Raw genomic sequence first — 15834 nt, forward strand, 5'->3', positions numbered from 1 at the left:
ATCCATACCCAATACAAGTGATTGATCCACAAGCCAAGCATGGTCAACTTCCGAACAAGTAGTATGGCGCCGACGCTCAGCGTATACTGCACATTCCCGGGCTTTTATATCTGATAATTTTGTTTGCTTTTTTTCCATATTGTCTAAAAACATCAAATACCAACTAAATACACCAAATAATATCGGAAAACACAAAAAAGAAGACAAAAAACTGCATCTTATTCCTTATTTTTGGGGTTCTTTAGATTATATTTTTTACTTTTTTTAAGCAATTGTGCAAAATGATTATCGCTCTTCATTTTTCTCAAATAACAAAATACCAGAAAAACAAATGAAACCCCCCGAGGAAAAGACCTAAAATATTTTTTTCATTTTAAAAAATGAGTTTAGTCTTTCTCTCGGTTTTATTGCTTGCTATTTTAGTGTATTTTTTTTTTCGGTTTATTTAAAAAATTTCACGAGAAAGTACACTTTATGTAGTCCTTAGTTTATTTTTAATTTTTTTTTCTGATGTATTTTGTTGTTGAAGAGGAACGTCAAAATTAAAATAAAATAATCCCACCATTAAGGCCGGGTTCACACTATGGGGTTCCCCGCAATCCAATTCGCAATAGCAGAAGATTTTGAGCGGCTCTCTATGGATCCGGGTCACATATCTCCGCTGCGAATTTGCACCGGAGTCCTGAGCGTCTTTTGGTCCATTTCAGGTCCGAATCCAGCCACTAATTGGGGCTGAAATCTGACCAGAAGCGGTGAACGGGACCCCCCGGACCCCCGCTGTGAGTAGGGTTGCCACCTGTCCAGGATTCACCTGGACAGTTCGGGTTTGGAATCATGTGTCCAGGTTTCAGACTGCCTGAAACCCGGACACTTTATTTAGACTGGACTATGGCTTGCCAGCAGGGTTGCTGGCTTAGAGTGTGTGTTACACCCTTTCTCACTGCCCAAAGCCAGCACTGAGAACTCCCCCCAAACACACACACAGGTGGGAGAGGAGAGAGGGCTCGATTTACACCTCTGAGCTCACCATCCATTCCTATCTGTGACTGAAGTCTCCCCCTTCTCTCTCCCACATCTGAGTAAGTACACTAAGGCAAATCAGGGCTCTCAGAGCACCCCTTACATCAGAGTTCCCCTTTACACCAGAGGCCACAGTGTTTCCCCTTACATCAGAGTCCTCAGTGTCCCCCCACAAATCATGGTTCCCAGAGCGTCGCTTATGTTATAGGCCCCAGAGTTTACATCAGAGTCTGCAGAGTCCCCCCTTACAGTGAAAGTGAACTCTACGAGTTCAGATTTAAAAGGGGAACTCTGTGGACTCTGATGTAAAGGGGGACTCTTGTTATTAACTTCATATGATTAGAAATGTTATTCAATAGAAAAATATATGTATAGTTTATACTATTAAAAAAAATTGCTGTGCACCGCTAAAGTGTTCGGGTTTGACTTGAAGAAAAGGTGGCAACCCTACCTGTGAGCCACGTGCGAAGATAGCGTGAACCCAGCTTACAAAACCTGCGGTGTCAAGTCTCTTTACATTTTTCTCAGACTTTTTTTTACCCAGAGGAATCCTAAAATAATCTTTAGGTCTTGGGGGAACCATTACTAAAAACAATTCTTTGGGGTCAAAAGAGAAGATGCCCGTTACTTTGGTGGTTTACTGGCATGAATGCACCCCTTATGGTGATGGTCAGAATGCCACCTTTACAGAAATCTAAGATAATTGGTGTTTTTTTTTTCAGCTGGTTTTCCCATCTGGCATTGGTCCTGGAACTTTGGGCGACCTAAACCCCTCTGGAGGAAACCTAGGATGCCATGGAACCCTGGTTGAGAATGCCTGGTCCAACTCATCTCAAGAAAAAGCAAAACAAGCCCAAGATGATCCCCCCACATCAATGAAGCTCAAGTTTGGAACTCTTGTTATTTTACTGAATTCGGGTCAAACCAAACTTCATGGGATTCCCTCATCGCTGCTGGCTATAGTACCAGTGCAATGCCCAGTCTTATCGGAGAGACCTTGTGACAGACCTAGCCGGGACACAGGCTTTTTGAGAGGACTGAGTGCGAGCCTCTTGCCGAACGATTATGGGCCCTGGATTTTAAGGGACACAGGGTAAATGAGAACCCCACTATAATCTGTGCTAGTCAGATTCAATGCTGTATATATGATGTATGTTGTCTCATGCTGTTGGGACTCACACTGTCAGATGCTAATGTCATCAACTCCAGACACCTATCTGTTGTGTAAATGAGTCTAGTCTGGCTTGTAAGGACATTCCAAACATTGTTGTTTGTGCTAATTAACCCTTCGTTTATGTTTATAGTAATGTTTATTGAATTATTAGTGAGCTAGGAGCCGAAAAGTCTTATCCCTTCAGTCAAACTAGTCTGAGTGTTGATTTAGATAATTAGCTCATGCTAATAAGGTTAGGTTTTCGTCACCCCGCTGTATATATATATTTTGTGTGAGATCTCAAATAAAGGTCATTCCTGATGTCCTCCAAGACTGGTGTCGTCTAGTGCTCGGGGGTTCCTATAGCCAGATCCATTGGACTTGTGTTCCAGGACTTAGGAAGCGGTATAAAGACGGAAGCACTCAATCGGAGTGTGGGATCCGTTCCGTCACAGACCTCCCTGCCAGGCTTACCAGGTGTTGCAGTCTTTGCTGATGGTCTGGTTGGGCTGGTAGAGTTTTCCATGGTGATGGCAAGGACAGTCCTCGGGGGGGACACATCGGTTGTCCTGTCACAGGAAGGAAATAACATCACATCAGACCCATGAAGCAAAATCAGCCAGAAATGATCAAAAAGTATGTCTATGAAGACTGACCAGAAGCACGGTGCCGTCCCGGCACACACATCCATCCACCGCATCAACGCATGTCTGGTTTTGGTCCACGGTGTCACAGGTGAGCAGGCAGGATCCATATTTATAGACCAAGTCACCGGGGCAATAGGCGACCTCAGGGCAGCTGGACCCTGTGCAGTTCCAAACTCCGTTCTCACAGATACTGAAAGAAGAAATATAAATAATAAGAGAGAACTTCATCCAGACAGACTGCTTATACTGGCAGACATCGGGGAAGGAGAGACACGGAGAGACTGGGGGCAGAGAGACCGAGGAACACCGGGATTCAGAGGCACCCAGGACTGAGAGACATTGAGGACTGGCTGACAGTGAGAGTGCAGAAATAGACCGCTATAGCACATAGATGATGATCAATGAACCACAGGATACATGAAGCATGAGGTGGGTTCTCAGTACACAGGGTGGCTGCTGGTTGGATGACTTACTCATCACTTGGCTCTGATGATTGCCCTCCTGGTGAATCATTTGGTAATTATTATTTTCAGTTACTTGAAAAAAGTCGTAATGTGGTTGAGACATTCAATGAAATCAACCTATCCTGTGTGACAGAGAAAACAGGCCATAGAGTGATTTCATCAGACATCTCCTACCACTGTCTCCACCGACCTCTCCGACATCTCCTACCACTGTCTCCACCGACCTCTCCGACATCTCCTACCACTGTGTCCACCGACCTCTCCGACATCTCCTACCACTGTCTCCACCGACCTCTCCGACATCTCCTACCACTGTGTCCACCGACCTCTCCGACATCTCCTACCACTGTCTCCACCAGCATCTCCGACATCTACTACCACTGTGTCCACCGACCTCTCCGAAATCTCCTTCCACTGTCTCCACTGACATCTCCTACCACTGTCTCCACCAGCATCTCCGAAATCTCCTACCGCTGTGTCCACCGACCTCTCCGACATCTCCTTCCACTGTCTCCACCGACATCTCCGACATCTACTACCACTGTCTCCACCAGCATCTCCGACATCTACTACCGCTGTGTCCACCGACCTCTCCGAAATCTCCTTCCACTGTCTCCACTGACATCTCCTACCACTGTCTCCACCAGCATCTCCGAAATCTCCTACCGCTGTGTCCACCGACCTCTCCGACATCTCCTTCCACTGTCTCCACCGACATCTCCGACATCTACTACCACTGTCTCCACCAGCATCTCCGACATCTACTACCGCTGTGTCCACCGACCTCTCCGAAATCTCCTTCCACTGTCTCCACTGACATCTCCTACCACTGTCTCCACCAGCATCTCCGAAATCTCCTACCGCTGTGTCCACCGACCTCTCCGACATCTCCTTCCACTGTCTCCACCGACATCTCCGACATCTACTACCACTGTCTCCACCAGCATCTCCGACATCTACTACCGCTGTGTCCACCGACCTCTCCGACATCTACTACCACTGTGTCCACCAGCATCTCCGACATCTACTACCACTGTGTCCACCGACCTCTCCGACATCTACTACCACTGTGTCCACCAGCATCTCCGACATCTACTACCACTGTGTCCACCGACCTCTCCGACATCTCCTACCACTGTCTCCACCAGCATCTCCGACATCTCCTACCACTGTGTCCACCGACCTCTCCGACATCTACTACCACTGTGTCCACCGACCTCTCCGACATCTACTACCACTGTGTCCACCGACCTCTCCGACATCTCCTACCACTGTCTCCACCAGCATCTCCGACATCTCCTACCACTGTCTCCACCAGCATCTCCGACATCTACTACCACTGTGTCCACCGACCTCTCCGACATCTCCTACCACTGTCTCCACCAGCATCTCCGACATCTACTACCGCTGTGTCCACCGACCTCTCCGACATCTCCTACCACTGTCTCCACCAGCATCTCCGACATCTCCTACCACTGTGTCCACCGACCTCTCCGACATCTACTACCACTGTGTCCACCGACCTCTCCGACATCTCCTACCACTGTCTCCACCAGCATCTCCGACATCTACTACCACTGTGTCCACTGACATCTCCGACATCTACTACCACTGTCTCCACCAGCATCTCCGACATCTCCTACCACTGTGTCCACTGACATCTCCGACATCTCCTACCACTGTGTCCACCAGCATCTCCGGCATCTACTACCACTGTGTCCACCGACCTCTCCGAAATCTCCTACCACTGTGTCCACTGACATCTCCGACATCTCCTACCACTGTGTCCACCCACCTCTCCGACATCTACTACCGCTGTGTCCACCGACCTCTCCGACATCTACTACCACTGTGTCCACCGACCTCTCCAACATCTCCTACCACTGTCTCCACCAGCATCTCCGACATCTACTACCGCTGTGTCCACCGACCTCTCCGACATCTCCTACCACTGTCTCCACCAGCATCTCCGACATCTACTACCGCTGTGTCCACCGACCTCTCCGACATCTCCTACCACTGTCTCCACCAGCATCTCCGACATCTCCTACCACTGTGTCCACCGACCTCTCCGACATCTACTACCACTGTGTCCACCGACCTCTCCGACATCTACTACCACTGTGTCCACCGACCTCTCCGACATCTCCTACCACTGTCTCCACCAGCATCTCCGACATCTACTACCACTGTGTCCACTGACATCTCCGACATCTACTACCACTGTCTCCACCAGCATCTCCGACATCTCCTACCACTGTCTCCACCAGCATCTCCGACATCTCCTACCACTGTCTCCACCAGCATCTCTGACATCTACTACCACTGTGTCCACTGACATCTCCGACATCTACTACCACTGTCTCCACCAGCATCTCCGACATCTCCTACCACTGTGTCCACTGACATCTCCGACATCTCCTACCACTGTGTCCACCAGCATCTCCGGCATCTACTACCACTGTGTCCATGACCTCTCCGAAATCTCCTACCACTGTGTCCACTGACATCTCCGACATCTCCTACCACTGTCTCCACCAGCATCTCCGACATCTCCTACCACTGTGTCCACCGACCTCTCCGAAATCTCCTACCACTGTGTCCACCGACCTCTCCGACATCTCCTACCACTGTCTCCACCAGCATCTCCGACATCTCCTACCACTGTGTCCACCGACCTCTCCGACATCTCCTACCACTGTGTCCACCGACCTCTCCGACATCTCCTACCACTGTCTCCACCAGCATCTCCGACATCTACTACCACTGTGTCCACCAGCATCTCCAGCATCTACTACCACTGTGTCCACTGACCTCTCCGACATCTCCTACCACTGTCTCCACCAGCATCTCCGACATCTACTACCACTGTGTCCACCAGCATCTCCAGCATCTACTACCACTGTGTCCACTGACCTCTCCGACATCTCTTACCACTGTCTCCACTGACATCTCCGACATCTCCTACCACTGTGTCCACTGACATCTCCGACATCTCCTACCACTGTGTCCACCAGCATCTCCGGCATCTACTACCACTGTGTCCACCGACCTCTCCGAAATCTCCTACCACTGTGTCCACTGACATCTCCAACATCTACTAGCACTGTGTCCACTGACATCTCCTACCACTGTCTCCACCAGCATCTCCGGCCTCTACTAGCACTGTGTCCATTGACATCTCCATCATTTCTTACCATTGTGTCCACCGGCATCTCCGACATCTCCTACCACTTTATCCACTGACATCTCCATCATCTCTTACCATTGTGTCCACGATATCTCTGACATCTACCACTGTCTCCCCTAACATCTCCTACATCTACTACCATAGTGTCTCAAGACATCTCCGACATCTCCTACCACTGTTTTCAACAATATATCCTACAACTGTGTATGACATCTACCAATGTATACAACTATGTCTCCTACAACTGTGTCCAAATAGATCTCCTACCATTGTGCCCTGTCCACCAACCTCTCCTACCACCGGGCCCCAAGACATCTCCAACCAATACATCCACTGACATCATCTTTCACTACATCCTATATTTCCTGTAACAGCATCCTCTGACTTCTACCATCACTTCTATCAAATGTGGTCATTACACACTTTTATCTTCTCCATGCACAGGATAAATGTTACACAAAATCTTCTGACAGTGTATCTGTCATGTCCTACCACTAACCTGATCAACTCTTCTACCACGGACTCCATTGTCCATCCATCACTGCGCCAACATTTCCTACCACTTACTCCATCCACAAGTGACATCATGACGACCCCGGTATCTTCTTCTACCGACCACATCATCTTCTTCCGCCAACTCTGTTATTTTCTACCACAAACCTTATTATCCACTACCACCGTGACCGCCTAATCGGCTTCCACCATCAACGGAATCATCTATTACCACAGACCCCATTTATTTCCACCATTGACTCTTATCATTTTCTTCTACTTACCCCACCATCTTGTACTACCACCTACCCCATCATCTTGTACTACCACCTACCCCATCACCTTGTACTACCACCTACCCCATCACCTTGTACTACCACCTACCCCATCACCTTGTACTACCACCTACCCCATCATCTTGTACTACCACCTACCCCATCATCTTGTACTACCACCTACCCCATCACCTTGTACTACCACCTACCCCATCATCTTGTACTACCACCTACCCCATCATCTTGTACTACCACCTACCCCATCATCTTGTACTACCACCTACCCCATCATCTTGTACTACCACCTACCCCATCACCTTGTACTACCACCTACCCCATCACCTTGTACTACCACCTACCCCATCACCTTGTACTACCACCTACCCCATCATCTTGTACTACTACCTACCCCATCATCTTGTACTACCACCTACCCCACCATCTTGTACTACCACCTACCCCATCATCTTGTACTACCACCTACCCCATCATCTTGTACTACTACCTACCCCATCATCTTGTACTACCACCTACCCCATCATCTTGTACTTCCACCTACCCCATCATCTTGTACTACCACCTACCCCATCATCTTGTACTACCACCTACCCCATCATCTTGTACTACCACCTACCCCATCATCTTGTACTACCACCTACCCCATCATCTTGTACTACCACCTACCCCATCATCTTGTACTACCACCTACCCCATCATCTTGTACTACTACCTACCCCATCATCTTGTACTACCACCTACCCCATCATCTTGTACTACCACCTACCCCATCATCTTGTACTACCACCTACCCCATCATCTTGTACTACCACCTACCCCATCATCTTGTACTACCACCTACCATCTTTCACCACTATGCACTTCATCTTCTACCATTGAGGTCCCATTGTGTTCTACCACCACCAACGCCATCATCTTCTACCTCAGACCTGAATATTTTCCACTTTAGACCCCACCATTATTTTCCACTTACCCCATTATTTCCTACCACTGCCCTTATCAACCATCTTCAGGGACCCTTTATTTTCAACCTCATCAGCTTTCTGACCCTGACCTTATCATCTTTCACCACCGACCACATCATCCTATTCCACTGACCCCATCATCTTCCTCCAATGGCTCCATAAGCACTTCTTACTACACCATCTACCCCCACCCCCCCTCCCCCAGCAAACAATCCTTCCACCTCCATCAATGAGAAGAGATCTGGGAGGGTCCACTAACTCTGATACTTCCGATGAGCCTTTGCTAGCAGCAGTGTTCGGTGAAGGCCAAACAATCCAATGATAGGGTGATGTATTAGACAATTCATATGACAGGACTACGTAGGGTAAAAAAAAATAGGGGGCAATTATATTATAAGACAATAAAACCATCATATACAATATTTGGATTGAAGACTTACCAATTCTGGCACCTTATCTGAATGGAGCTCCCTGGTTGGTGGGCCTGTCCTCCATGATAGCATAGACATAAAGCAGGAGGGATACACTGTCCACTTTCGTCCAAGACCAGGCCTCCTGGACAGTTGCACCCGGACACACAGCCGCTCACTTCCTGGCATGATGCGGCTTCATTCAGGCGGAGGTCAGCGCAGGTCTTTCTGCAGGAGGTGGAGCACTCCATGTACACCTGTCCCCCTGTACACTGGACAGCTAAGGGGGAGAAAACGAGTCACGTGACTGAAGACCCCCCAACAAACCACCTCTGAAGAGCAGAAGATCCTCCCAGAGGTGACATCAGAGAGTACAAGGGACCCCCCCATAGAGCAGAAGATCCTCCCAGAGGTGACATCAGAGAGTACAAGGGACCCCCCCCCCCCCATTGGTGCTTAGAAGGTTTCATGGAGAATTTCTGGTGAAGATCAGAGACTTACGGCAGAAGGTCTTGTTCCTCCAGTTCACCGCGGTTCCCTCCTGGGCACACTGCCTGGCATATGCCGACACGGCGCTGCACAGACAATCCTTACTGGATGAGCAGCCACAGACGTCGTACAGACAAAGCTGATGGAACGGTTCCCACTCCACCACGTCGTGACACACCTGAGAGCCAGAAAATGTACAAAGATCACCGGAAATCCACTCAACTGCCGACCGAATAATCCATCCATATCCAAGAATAGAGCCGCCAATCTTTACCACCAAATACTATGACTGGAAGCAGGGCCGTTTTTAAGGCAGGGCAAAAGGGGCAGCTGCCCTGGGCCCCGTCATTGTTCTGGGGCCCAAAGCAGCTGCTTCATACTTGCCAACTATCCCGGTTTAAATGTCCTTGTCCCTTGCTGTGTCCTGATATCTCAGTGTGAAGTGCTGCTACTAATGCTGCCCAGCTCTGCCCTATTGTTGTGTACAGAGGACTCACCTGCAGACCCTGTGTTTACACGTAAATAACCAGCATTCATATGTAAATAGCAGCATAGATATGTAAATAAAGGCGGCATCCATATGTATAGCATGATCCCTGGAGTGAGGAGATGATGTGCTGTAACCTCTAGCAACTAATCAGTGAGCTGTAATGTGTGCTGTAACCTCTAGCAACCAGTCAGTAAGCGGTAATATTACACTGTAACCTCTAGCAACCAGTCAGTAAGCGGTAATAATACACTGTAACCTCTAGCAACCAGTCAGTAAGCGGTAATAATACACTGTAACCTCTAGCAACCAGTCAGTAAGCGGTAATATTACACTGTAACCTCTAGCAACCAGTCAGTAAGCGGTAATAATACACTGTAACCTCTAGCAACCAGTCAGTAAGCGGTAATAATACACTGTAACCTCTAGCAACCAGTCAGTAAGCGGTAATAATACACTGTAACCTCTAACAACCAGTCAGTAAGCGGTAATAATACACTGTAACCTCTAGCAACCAGTCAGTAAGCGGTAATAATACACTGTAACCTCTAGCAACCAGTCAGTAAGCGGTAATAATACACTGTAACCTCTAGCAACCAGTCAGTAAGCGGTAATAATACACTGTAACCTCTGGCAACCAGTCAGTAAGCGGTAATAATACACTGTAACCTCTAGCAACCAGTCAGTAAGCGGTAATAATACACTGTAACCTCTGGCAACCAGTCAGTAAGCGGTAATAATACACTGTAACCTCTGGCAACCAGTCAGTAAGCGGTAATAATACACTGTAACCTCTAGCAACCAGTCAGTAAGCGGTAATAATACACTGTAACCTCTAGCAACCAGTCAGTAAGCGGTAATAATACACTGTAACCTCTGGCAACCAGTCAGTAAGCGGTAATAATACACTGTAACCTCTGGCAACCAGTCAGTAAGCGGTAATAATACACTGTAACCTCTAGCAACCAGTCAGTAAGCGGTAATGATACACTGTAACTTCTAGCAACCAGCCAGTAAGCGGTAATAATACACTGTAACCTCTAGCAACCAGTCAGTAAGCGGTAATAATACACTGTAACCTCTAGCAACCAGTCAGTAAGCGGTAATAATACACTGTAACCTCTAGCAACCAGTCAGTAAGCGGTAATAATACACTGTAACCTCTAGCAACCAGTCAGTAAGCGGTAATAATACACTGTAACCTCTAGCAACCAGTCAGTAAGCGGTAATAATACACTGTAACCTCTAGCAACCAGTCAGTAAGCGGTAATAATACACTGTAACCTCTAGCAACCAGTCAGTAAGCGGTAATAATACACTGTAACCTCTGGCAACCAGTCAGTAAGCGGTAATAATACACTGTAACCTCTGGCAACCAGTCAGTAAGCGGTAATAATACACTGTAACCTCTGGCAACCAGTCAGTAAGCGGTAATAATACACTGTAACCTCTGGCAACCAGTCAGTAAGCGGTAATAATACACTGTAACCTCTGGCAACCAGTCAGTAAGCGGTAATAATACACTGTAACCTCTAGCAACCAGTCAGTAAGCGGTAATGATACACTGTAACTTCTAGCAACCAGCCAGTAAGCGGTAATAATACACTGTAACCTCTAGCAACCAGTCAGTAAGCGGTAATAATACACTGTAACCTCTAGTAACCAGTCAGTAAGCGGTAATAATACACTGTAACCTCTAGCAACCAGTCAGTAAGCGGTAATAATACACTGTAACCTCTAGCAACCAGTCAGTAAGCGGTAATGATACACTGTAACCTCTGGCAACCAATCGCAATCGCTGCCTGATCTGATTCAGTAAACTGATTTTGAGTCTGGCTGCTATTTATTGCATGTCTCAGAGCAGGCGGAGATCAAAACTGCATAGGGGGAGGGGGAGGGGGGCCCTAAGAAAAGTTTTGCCCCGGGGTCCAATCACTATTAAAGACGGCCCTGACTGGAAGGTGCTTCTCCCTATATTAACTAGCCATGAAAGCCACATAAAACATCTCCTGATAAACACAATCGCAAAACAATCGGCCAAATAAATTCCGCATGTTGTTACACGATGTATTCTGTGGCGGGGTGGAAAATGGCAGTTAGAGGGCAGTTGTACAGGTAGATCACAGGATTAGAAAAGGTTTCAGTATCACCTGTATGACGGTATGTGAGGTGAGATACACCAAAATAGGTACATTTCACCTCCCATTCCTTCCATTGGAAGGGACCAAACCGCAATGCGGCCCGGTTTTGCCAGCCTCTGTGGCAGGCTGGGTTCCGGTCCGGATGTCCGGGTGCACTGGACTCCACAGTCAGCTGGACTTTAAATATCCAGGAAGAGAGTCCAGCGGGGCTCTGGAGAGGAACCTGAGGGAGAGGAGCTCTGGCTGGAGACTCAGGAAGGAACCTGCGGGAGAGGAGCTCTGGCTGGAGACTCTGGAAGGAACCTGAGGGAGAGGAGCTCTGGCTGGAGACTCTGGAAGGAACCTGCGGGAGAGGAGCTCTGGCTGGAGACTCTGGAAGGAACCTGAGGGAGAGGAGCTCTGGCTGGAGACTCTGGAAGGAACCTGCGGGAGAGGAGCTCTGGCTGGAGACTCTGGAAGGAACCTGAGGGAGAGGAGCTCTGGCTGGAGACTCAGGAAGGAACCTGAGGGAGAGGAGCTCTGGCTGGAGACTCAGGAAGATACCTGAGGGAGAGGAGCTCTGGCTGGAGACTCTGGAAGGAACCTGCGGGAGAGGAGCTCTGGCTGGAGACTCAGGAAGGAACCTGAGGGAGAGGAGCTCTGGCTGGAGACTCTGGAAGGAACCTGCGGGAGAGGAGCTCTGGCTGGAGACTCAGGAAGGAACCTGAGGGAGAGGAGCTCTGGCTGGAGACTCAGGAAGGAACCTGAGGGAGAGGAGCTCTGGCTGGAGACTCTGGAAGGAACCTGAGGGAGAGGAGCTCTGGCTGGAGACTCAGGAAGGAACCTGAGGGAGAGGAGCTCTGGCTGGAGACTCTGGAAGGAACCTGAGGGAGAGGAGCTCTGGCTGGAGACTCTGGAAGGAACCTGAGGGAGAGGAGCTCTGGCTGGAGACTCAGGAAGGAACCTGAGGGAGAGGAGCTCTGGCTGGAGACTTAGGAAGGAACCTGAGGGAGAGGAGCTCTGGCTGGAGACTCAGGAAGGAACCTGAGGGAGAGGAGCTCTGGCTGGAGACTTAGGAAGGAACCTGAGGGAGAGGAGCTCTGGCTGGAGACTCTGGAAGGAACCTGAGGGAGAGGAGCTCTGGCTGGAGACTCAGGAAGGAACCTGAGGGAGAGGAGCTCTGGCTGGAGACTTAGGAAGGAACCTGAGGGAGAGGAGCTCTGGCTGGAGACTCAGGAAGGAACCTGAGGGAGAGGAGCTCTGGCTGGAGACTTAGGAAGGAGCCTGAGGGAGAGGAGCTCTGGCTGGAGACTCTCGAAGGAACCTGAGGGAGAGGAGCTCTGGCTGGAGACTCTGGAAGGAACCTGAGGGAGAGGAGCTCTGGCTGGAGACTCAGGAAGGAACCTGAGGGAGAGGAGCTCTGGCTGGAGACTCAGGAAGGAACCTGAGGGAGAGGAGCTCTGGCTGGAGACTCAGGAAGGAACCTGCGGGAGAGGAGCTCTGGCTGGAGACTCTGGAAGGAACCTGAGGGAGAGGAGCTCTGGCTGGAGACTCTGGAAGGAACCTGCGGGAGAGGAGCTCTGGCTGGAGACTCTGGAAGGAACCTGAGGGAGAGGAGCTCTGGCTGGAGACTCTGGAAGGAACCTGCTGGAGAGGAGCTCTGGCTGGAGACTCTGGAAGGAACCTGAGGGAGAGGAGCTCTGGCTGGAGACTCAGGAAGATACCTGAGGGAGAGGAGCTCTGGCTGGAGACTCTGGAAGGAACCTGAGGGAGAGGAGCTCTGGCTGGAGACTCAGGAAGGAACCTGAGGGAGAGGAGCTCTGGCTGGAGACTCAGGAAGGAACCTGAGGGAGAGGAGCTCTGGCTGGAGACTCTGCAAGGAACCTGAGGGAGAGGAGCTCTGGCTGGAGACTCTGGAAGGAACCTGCAGGAGAGGAGCTCTGGCTGGAGACTCTGGAAGGAACCTGAGGGAGAGGAGCTCTGGCTGGAGACTCAGGAAGGAACCTGAGGGAGAGGAGCTCTGGCTGGAGACTTAGGAAGGAACCTGAGGGAGAGGAGCTCTGGCTGGAGACTCTGGAAGGAACCTGAGGGAGAGGAGCTCTGGCTGGAGACTTAGGAAGGAACCTGAGGGAGAGGAGCTCTGGCTGGAGACTCTGGAAGGAACCTGAGGGAGAGGAGCTCTGGCTGGAGACTCTGGAAGGAACCTGAGGGAGAGGAGCTCTGGCTGGAGACTCTGGAAGGAACCTGAGGGAGAGGAGCTCTGGCTGGAGACTCAGGAAGGAACCTGAGGGAGAGGAGCTCTGGCTGGAGACTTAGGAAGGAACCTGAGGGAGAGGAGCTCTGGCTGGAGACTCAGGAAGGAACCTGAGGGAGAGGAGCTCTGGCTGGAGACTCAGGAAGGAACCTGAGGGAGAGGAGCTCTGGCTGGAGACTCTGCAAGGAACCTGAGGGAGAGGAGCTCTGGCTGGAGACTCTGGAAGGAACCTGCGGGAGAGGAGCTCTGGCTGGAGACTCAGGAAGGAACCTGAGGGAGAGGAGCTCTGGCTGGAGACTCAGGAAGGAACCTGAGGGAGAGGAGCTCTGGCTGGAGACTCAGGAAGGAACCTGAGGGAGAGGAGCTCTGGCTGGAGACTTAGGAAGGAACCTGAGGGAGAGGAGCTCTGGCTGGAGACTCTGGAAGGAACCTGAGGGAGAGGAGCTCTGGCTGGAGACTCTGCAAGGAACCTGAGGGAGAGGAGCTCTGGCTGGAGACTTAGGAAGGAACCTGAGGGAGAGGAGCTCTGGCTGGAGACTCTGGAAGGAACCTGAGGGAGAGGAGCTCTGGCTGGAGACTCAGGAAGGAACCTGAGGGAGAGGAGCTCTGGCTGGAGACTCAGGAAGGAACCTGAGGGAGAGGAGCTCTGGCTGGAGACTTAGGAAGGAACCTGAGGGAGAGGAGCTCTGGCTGGAGACTCTGGAAGGAACCTGCGGGAGAGGAGCTCTGGCTGGAGACTCTGGAAGGAACCTGAGGGAGAGGAGCTCTGGCTGGAGACTCAGGAAGGAACCTGAGGGAGAGGAGCTCTGGCTGGAGACTCAGGAAGGAACCTGAGGGAGAGGAGCTCTGGCTGGAGACTCAGGAAGGAACCTGAGGGAGAGGAGCTCTGGCTGGAGACTTAGGAAGGAACCTGAGGGAGAGGAGCTCTGGCTGGAGACTCTGGAAGGAACCTGAGGGAGAGGAGCTCTGGCTGGAGACGTAGGAAGGAACCTGAGGGAGAGGAGCTCTGGCTGGAGACTCTGGAAGGAACCTGAGGGAGAGGAGCTCTGGCTGGAGACTCTGGAAGGAACCTGAGGGAGAGGAGCTCTGGCTGGAGACTCTGGAAGGAACCTGAGGGAGAGGAGCTCTGGCTGGAGACTCTGGAAGGAACCTGAGGGAGAGGAGCTCTGGCTGGAGACTCAGGAAGGAACCTGAGGGAGAGGAGCTCTGGCTGGAGACTTAGGAAGGAACCTGAGGGAGAGGAGCTCTGGCTGGAGACTCAGGAAGGAACCTGAGGGAGAGGAGCTCTGGCTGGAGACTCAGGAAGGAACCTGAGGGAGAGGAGCTCTGGCTGGAGACTCTGCAAGGAACCTGAGGGAGAGGAGCTCTGGCTGGAGACTCTGGAAGGAACCTGCGGGAGAGGAGCTCTGGCTGGAGACTCAGGAAGGAACCTGAGGGAGAGGAGCTCTGGCTGGAGACTCAGGAAGGAACCTGAGGGAGAGGAGCTCTGGCTGGAGACTCTGGAAGGAACCTGAGGGAGAGGAGCTCTGGCTGGAGACTCAGGAAGGAACCTGAGGGAGAGGAGCTCTGGCTGGAGACTCTGGAAGGAACCTGAGGGAGAGGAGCTCTGGCTGGAGACTCTGGAAGGAACCTGAGGGAGAGGAGCTCTGGCTGGAGACTCAGGAAGGAACCTGAGGGAGAGGAGCTCTGGCTGGTATGTTTTGTGGGTGACGGGGACCACCCCCCCCCCCCCCCCGCACTGTATAGAGAGGAGCTCTGGCTGGAGACTCTGGAAGGAACCTGAGGGAGAGGAGCTCTGGCTGGAGACTTAGGAAGGAACCTGAGGGAGAGGAGCTCTGGCTGGAGACTCT

General features: G+C 50.9%; 1 protein-coding gene across 1 annotated transcript in view; it reads right to left on the reverse strand.

Moving 5' to 3' along the window:
* Window positions 1-15834, reverse strand: part of LOC143998145 (SCO-spondin-like) — a 296161-nt gene that overhangs the window by 245597 nt on the left and 34730 nt on the right. The window contains exons 16-19 of the mRNA XM_077493885.1: window positions 9136-9301; window positions 8665-8914; window positions 2830-3010; window positions 2648-2742 (exon numbers count right to left, since the gene is read on the reverse strand). Of these exons, the coding sequence (XP_077350011.1) occupies window positions 2648-2742; window positions 2830-3010; window positions 8665-8914; window positions 9136-9301 (692 nt within the window). The remainder of the gene's footprint in view (window positions 1-2647; window positions 2743-2829; window positions 3011-8664; window positions 8915-9135; window positions 9302-15834) is intronic.

Source organism: Lithobates pipiens, unplaced genomic scaffold (genome assembly GCF_037356315.1).
Source record: "Lithobates pipiens isolate NorthernLeopardFrog02 unplaced genomic scaffold, aLitPip1_a1.2 Scaffold_19, whole genome shotgun sequence".
Classification (NCBI taxonomy): Eukaryota; Metazoa; Chordata; class Amphibia; order Anura; family Ranidae; genus Lithobates; species Lithobates pipiens.